The 7,500-nt window shown below is 55.0% G+C and overlaps 1 protein-coding gene across 1 annotated transcript in view; it reads left to right on the top strand.

Annotated features, from left to right (window-relative positions):
- The window catches only part of LOC143035586 (uncharacterized), a 408,032-nt gene that overhangs the window by 80,890 nt on the left and 319,642 nt on the right, over window positions 1-7,500 (top strand). Inside the window, exon 3 of the mRNA XM_076202452.1 lies at window positions 928-7,500. This exon is cut by the window's right edge and continues 729 nt beyond it. Coding sequence (XP_076058567.1) covers window positions 1,508-7,500 — 5,993 coding nt within the window. The 5' untranslated portion in view covers window positions 928-1,507. The remainder of the gene's footprint in view (window positions 1-927) is intronic.

Here is a 7,500-nt window from a genome sequence, read left to right as displayed (position 1 = left end):
CTCTCTTCCCCTTCTCTCCCCCTCTCCCCTCCCTCGCTTTCTCTCTCTCTCTCTCTTCCCCTTCTCTCCCCCTCTCCCCTCCCTCTCTTTCTCTCTCTATCTCTATCTCTCTCTTCCCCTTCTCTCCCTCTCTCTCTCTCTCTCTCTCTCTCTCTCTCTCTCTCTCTCTCTCTCTCTCTCTATCTCTCTCTCACTCACTCACTCTGTCTCTCTCTTCCTTTGTCTCTCTGTCTCTCTTTCTCTCTCTGTCTCTCTCTTTCCCTCTCTCCTTGTTTCTATCTCCTTCTTTCTATATATTTATCTATCCATCCCTTACTCTCTTTCGTTCTCTCTCTTATTCTCTTTTGTTTTCTCTGTCTGTCTGTCTCTCCCTTTTTTTTCTCTTCCCCCCTCTCTCTCTGTCTGTTTCTCATTCTCTCCTCCTGTCTCTCCCTTTCTTTATCCTCTTCCTTCTCCCTCTGTCCTTCTTCCTCCCCACTACCCTCTTGTCTTCCCTGCCCCCTTCTCCCCTTTCCTCCCCCTCTGGCGGAAGCCATAACGGAACAACGACGACTCCTCTGTAGAGCGACCTGCTAATGCAAGAATACTATCAATTGACGGTTGATAGACTAAAACGACAACAGACTTCCTCCTCGGAGGTGAAATGGTGATCTGTTTCATTCATGTAGATTCGAACCACGAATATCATAGAATCCTTTTTCCATATGAGGCGTCTAGAATAGAAATGCCACATCTCCTCGGTACGGAAATATGGTTCTTAGAGTGTTAGATGTTAAGAAGCAAAATGGCTTATGCATGACGCCAGCATTTCCCCCTTCTATCGAAGACGCCTCATTTATTTAAGTTCTTCTTTGTGGAATTCGTAGATTAAGTGGAAATGTTTTGTGATATCATTGTGTTCTTACGAAAGCTTTGTCTCTTTTCCAGAAGGATTGGACATCGTCGACATGACGTCACGTCGACTGTGACTTGTGAACCTCGTGAGATTCAAATTTGTCTTCGAAGTTTGTCAGTGTGTACCTCCTGACAGAAGCTGACAGAGCTGTTGACTAATTGAACTTTGGACGCAGTTGCAAATGCAATTTGCAATGTATCTGCAATTCGATGATGCCCATCGGAGTGTGACGTCATTTATGTGATGGAAAAATCGTGCGACCATATTTGAATTCTTTATCTTCGTTTTCTGACTCGCTAAAGCTCGTGATCACGGAAGCCTTGGGTCAATTCCCAGCGGCTGTTGTCGAATGCCCTCTGCCCCGTTCTCATCCTCAGCTCAGCGCCTCCTGGTGTAATACTTTTCCCTCCTACTGCTCCCTTTATGTCCATAAACTGATTGATTTGCCTTTTATTCAAAGGTGACGGTTTCGGCCGCAGATAAGAACCTCCTAGGGTAGGTACGTTCCTCACTTGTCTCGCGGTAATAACCTAAGGACAATGGTAGTGGAAGTACAGATCGGGAATCTCTTTGCACTTCGAAAGGTTGTCGTTCTCTGCTCCTCTCGCATCAATGAGGCTGACTCCCACCCTCAGGAGCAGAAGGAGGAGGTGGCTAAGACCCAGGGGCGCCTCAAACCATCAAACGGCAGACCTCTGCCAGATCGTCGCAGCCTCTCGATCTCGCACCAGGAAGTTCTTCCAGTCGCGTAAAAAGAGAACCAAGCGAAGTCTCCGAAGAAGTCTCGATGTCAGAGAGGACTTCGCGACCGTCGATCCTTCCTTCTACAACGAGCTCGTGAGCCTCAGGGACACCGAACTGGGACTCGACACCCCCGACATCGGGCAGATACTCTACACGGCGAGGACCTACGTCTTCGATCTCCGTTCTCTTGACGAAGACCCTGACGATGACGAGTTCGGGGAGGTGAGACGGTTCCCTTTGGGTGGTGTCAACCTTTACTACGATTCCCACGGGGAGGTGATACCAGACTACTTGTGGCTCGAAGGACTTACCAGGGACGAATACCCAAGACCCGATTACTTCGAGTACGATGGACCCATCAAAGGTATCGAGATCGAGGAGAAAGGAATCGAGGAGGAAGGTGAGGCTGGGGACCTCTCCGAAGGAACGTCCCGGTGGGGGCAGAGGCCGTTAGCCCCTGAGGGAGAACACGGGCAGGTGCAGGGCACTGCCCAGCTGGCAGGCCACGGGGACCACTGGGTATCCTACAGCCCTTTATTGAGTTACTGGCAAGACCCTTGGGTGAGTCCTTACGAACTGTACATGGAAGAGGACGAACCTGATCTTCCCTATGGGGACCACAGCGATCTCAACGGTTCCTCGCTGTTGTACACTCATCCTTGGACCGTTGAAGATTCCGAAAACTTTGGGACTTTGCGTCAGACAAGCGTAACGAGTGTAGGCGTTGGGGGTGGAGCTATGATGCTGGAGGGGTGCGGTGAGGCGGGAGAGGGGGAGGAGGTCGGGCCAGGGATGCTGGGCGGCCCGCAGTTTACAAGTTCAGGTGTCTGCGTGCGCACGGGGGACCCGTCACCTGCGTGGCTTTTCCCCCCTACACGGACTTCTGCAGGAGATAGGCGTCCCCGTACCTACCACGGGTATTACTACGACGAGAATGAACCTGAATATTGCGCTGCCGAAGCGGTGAGTAAGGCAACCGCCGAGGGTTCCGCTTTTCGGCGAAGGCACCTAGCGAGGGCTATGGATCAGCTGACTGGGAGTTTGAAAGGCAGGAGCAGCGCCAACAACGTTCTCCGCACCTCGCCCCGCCACACCGTTCCCAATGGCGGCGGCCGTCTACCCATGCCGTCCGCGACCCCAGATGGTGATAGCCAATCACCGCCGTGGCACCATTACGAAGGAACCGCGAGAGACCGGGGGGAGGTTCGCTATAGCGGGGTTACTGGGAGACGGGAAGCGAGACTCTTGGAGCAGACGTTGCAGTACCCCGCAACGGACAGGCGCACCGCCCCCGTCGATAACGCGACAACAAACGCGCGCACGCGGAATGGCCAGGAGCGCTTCTCCGCCAGCGCGCGTGACAGCGGAGGCGGCGGCGGCAGGGGGGCTGTCAGCCGTCAGGGGGCGCGTGTCCAAGGAAGCGGAACATATGGAGCAGTGGGCCAGGTTGGAGCCAGACCGTCCTCGGTAGTTCCCGCGCGACCGTCAGCACGCGCGCACCGCCACGAGCAGCAGCAGCAGCAGCAGACCTCCTCCTCCGGCACCAGGCAGAGACAGTCCGGAGGGCGAGCGAGTGTTGCCAGTGGTTCCAGCGCGTCGAGCCGTCACGGAACGCCGGCCGCGGGTAATCGCTCGAGTGATGTGGAAGTGACTGACGTAGGAGTGCAGTGTTACAGTGTAGATAGTGACATACCATGTAGTGAGTGTGGACGCCGCGACTTCTGCTGTTGCGAAGAACAACAGCAGCAGTACGACCAGGCGATGCCGTGTAAGGCCTCCGGCATCCCAGTCTTCCAGGGGCGGGGAGGGGATGGCCCTCCTCCTCCTTCAGATCCTCCTCCTCCTCCTCCTCCTGCGCCCCCTCCCTGTCCTCCTCCTGCTCCACCTCCTCCGAGAGACTCACCAAGAGACGAGGTTCCTCCAAGGCCTTCGTCAGGAGCAGGGAGGGGATGGGGAGGTGGAAGGAGGGCCTTGGCAGGCACAAGAGCAGGTGCGGGACGGTCCCCGGCCTTCTGCACCCGCCGGGGGAGTTTTGGTGCCGGAAGGCCCGATGTACAAAGTAACGAAGAGGCGGCCAGCGGGCGCCGTCGGGCTTCCCTACCGTGTCCGGGAGGAGTGCCAGGGGCGCCGCCGCCTCTTGCCGATGCCAAACCTTCTCATCGGTCTTACAGTTCGGACGGGACGAGGATCCCCAGGGATGTGACCAGTGAAGAACTCGGCCGCCAGCAGGTCTCTCGGAGCGACAGCGTTAGTAGTGGGGGAGAAGACATCGTTGGTTCAGGATCGAAGAGAACCAACCCGTCGCCTCCTACAAGAGTCTCAAGTCTCCTGTCGAGGTCCGTCTCCCCCGTGGTATCACCAGGAACTCCCAAAAAGACAGTGTCAGGACGCCGGCGGGAGACCAGCGAAAACCGAACTCCTCCTTCAACGCCCCTGGCACGACGACCCCCTCCACGAGCGTTGTACCAGGTCAAGTTATCCCCGTCAGCGTCTCCTAAGGACGCCCCTGACTCCCCGAAGGAGAAGCCCAGTTCGAAGCTTCCTACTGTCTCCAGCAGGAGCACCGCTTCCCCAAACAACAACGTCACCAAGGAGTATCGCAACGTTTCCAGTTCTTCTCAAGGAAAAACAAGCACGGGGTTACATCCTCCTTTGAAGGATACAACGAAGGCAAAAGGAGTGCCCGACAGCCCCGAGGGCATGTCGGGGGTCAAAGGGGATTCCTTGAAGGGCATGTCCAAGTCTCTGAAGCTGGACACTCCCCCAAAGTCGCTCCCCTTGTCCCTTTCACTCACCTCATCGAATGCGTCTACGGCAGAAGGCGAGTCAGCGTCCAACGAAACCTCGCTGGACTTGAGTGCCGTCTCAGGAACTTTGGTGTCGGACTCTGAAGGCACTCCTCCAGAAGCTCCGAAGCCAACACAAGGCTTAAGGAGGAACCTCGGCATGTCCAACCTCACGAAGAGTGGTAATAGTAATAATAATAACAGTAATAATAATAATAATAGTAGTAGTAGTAGTAGTAATAATGCTAGCACCAGTAACAGTAGTATTAATGGCACTAGAAAGGCAAATGCACAGCTCTCTCGAGGGAGTCAACAACACACAAGAGTTACTGGGAAATTTTCCAATGGTAGCACGACTACAACAACCACAACAACACCAGCTACCTCTAGAAGACTTGCCGACTCTAGAGTAAACCGTAGCATTGGCAGCGGCACCTCACAGCTGAAACCAAAAACTCCTTTAGCCAGAACCTACTCAGGCCCGAAGTCGAGTCTTCTGATGCAGGGCGGAGGTACTCGGGGGAACATCGTCAGGAGGGTCATGAACGGAAGCCGCACAAACCTAAACAAGAAGAAGTCGAACTCAAGAACTTCTCTGATCGTCGGGAGACACAATCTGTACAACAGAAGCAAGTCCGGATCCAAAGGATCCCTTCTGGGGTCGAGAAACAACCTCTTCAGGTCGAGTTTGGACTCTCAGCGAACAGAAAGCACGACCGATTCAGGGTGCAACTCTCCACTCTTCGGAAGCCAGCTATCCCTTGACGGGGATCGTAGGAGGCCTGGCTCCTCCTCCAGTAGTGACCACCCTCGCCCCTCATCCTCCAACGCCTCCTCCCCGACGGATAACCTTAGAACGTTGACATTGTCTCATTTACCTAGTAGAAGAACAAGGAACACCTCACATACAGCGAGGGGACCTGCACAGACAACAACCAAAACCCGAGGGCTACTGAGAAAGGGTCATGAGACAAGGATAGTGGCTCGGCCTTCTACGTTTGCTCCTCTAGCGAGCCCAGAACCTGATCCTTCATACATTCCCGACCCCGAGGATGCTGATGACAAGCCTCCTTCACAACCTCCCTCTCCACCACCTTCACCACCAGAAACACCCACACCTCCGCCGTCTTATACCCGTTCCTCTTCCCTTTACTCCTCAAAGGCCTCACTGAATGACACTAAACCCGAGAGGGGGGGTGAAGCGAAGGGCGTTGTTCAGATTGTACACACACACTCCTCTAGTTTCACGGAGGAACGACAAAAGATTCCTGTGTCGGTTAAACGGTCCTGCAGCCTTCAACTCCCACACGAAGAGTCCCGACCGGGTGTTCCTCCGAAACCCAACTTCCTGAGGGTGGATTCAGCGGGGTCCATTAACAGCAGAGGCAATGATAAAGAACAGAGGAGGTCCCCCGACCAAGCTCTGCCGGGTATTTGTGTATCGTTCCGGTCGGTATCCTCAAGTATTCCGGATGATATCTGCTCCATGAGGGATTCAGGAGGAGATAACATTAGAAGGAGAATAGGAGAGAAGGAAAGAAAGGAAATCACGACTGTCTCCATCACGAACGAACCTCGGCCTAAACTGAAGGAAGAGAAGGGTGTCCAGGTGGAAGAATGTAGCAGTTCCGAAGAGGAACAGGAAGAAGAGGAAGAGGACACCGATAGCTATCCTGAGAACTCAGGATCGGAGCCTCCTGACGCTATGGGAACTTTGCAACCACAGCGCCAGCAGGCGAGCCAGGTTCACGTAATGGAACCGGCCCAAGAACGCCACAGGTTTCTCAAGTCCCTGTCCGGCCCTATGAACCACCACCACTCTGCCACACCACTCTCCACCACCACATCAGGGGTAGGCGTACCTCCTCAGTTCGGTCCTGAACGAGTGAGGAAGAACACGATCGTCCACATCACCTCCACCCCGAAGGAGGAGCCTCAGGTCAAGGTCGACAGGAGCACAGGTCCCGAGGACAGGGAAGACTTGGTGGAGGAGGAGGCCGAGCCCACGGAGCAGAGAGGAGGTGGACCTGCCGATGCAGAGGACAATTCCCAACTGATTAACAGGCTGGAGTCGTCTCTGGCGGACATCATCGACGCCACCGTGCTGAAGAACTTCAAGATAAACGGTAATATATTGACGAATCAGTTCGATGCCATCATCGCCACACTGAAGAAGGTCGCTGCGTCGGTGGAGGCAGGGGAGTCGGCAGAGGCGAATCTCTTCGGCGGAAGGAGTGATGCTGAGAGCGGGGTGAAGGGTAGGTCGAGGACTCCCTCCTCCACCCCTTCAAGCCCGATGACTCCAGTGAGTCCTTCCTCGATCTCATCGATGTCTTCCTCGTCTATGAGCCCCATTAGTCCCTCGACGCCCAAGACACCTTCGTCAAAGAACCCCCTCTCTCTCTTCTCCATCAGCGAAGGCCCTGGCCATGTGGCCACGCCTCCTATGCCCCCAAAGACCAGGAAGCTGTCCCTGCCAAAGGACGCCTTGGGGAATTCCTCGCCGTTACTCGGCGACCTGGCTCGTCGCCTCCATGCCAACCCCAACCACCTTCGGGCTGACCAGGACTTCGTTGAGTTCATGGACCTCGACCGGCCTTACGGAGACCTCATCAGAAGTGAGGCTTCTCCGAAGGCCTACGGAAGGAAGAATAGCACCGGGTCACTCGGCCTGTCCTCCTGTGCTTCCCTCATGTATGATAACTCATATTATACAAAGCCCCCGACCTCCACAGCCAGTGCAACGGACCTCAACGCTGATGATGACTGCAGTGGAGTCTTTGCGCCGCACTGGAACTCCTTCAGGAAGGTTCACAGTATCTCTAACGTGACCGGAAACGGATCAGCAGCACCACCCCGGGTCTACCAGCGCCACCTGTCCCTAGAAGGCCCAGACGACGCACAGACAGAGCATCGTCTCCGGAAGAGTCTCTCCAAGAGCCGAGAGCTCTTGAGTCAGCTTGAGCTCGAGTACAAGAAGATCAAGGGGGAAGAGTCCAAGAGTAACAGGAACTCGTTCGCGATGGACGGCTCGTGGTTGGAGACAGACTTCGACGAACTCGTGTCAAGTCTCAC

This window comes from Oratosquilla oratoria, chromosome 19 (genome assembly GCF_046742065.1).
Source record: "Oratosquilla oratoria isolate Oo_2021 chromosome 19, ASM4674206v1, whole genome shotgun sequence".
Lineage (NCBI taxonomy): Eukaryota > Metazoa > Arthropoda > Malacostraca > Stomatopoda > Squillidae > Oratosquilla > Oratosquilla oratoria.
Note: the sequence above shows the minus strand (reverse complement) of the source record. Positions and strands in the feature narration are given on the sequence as shown.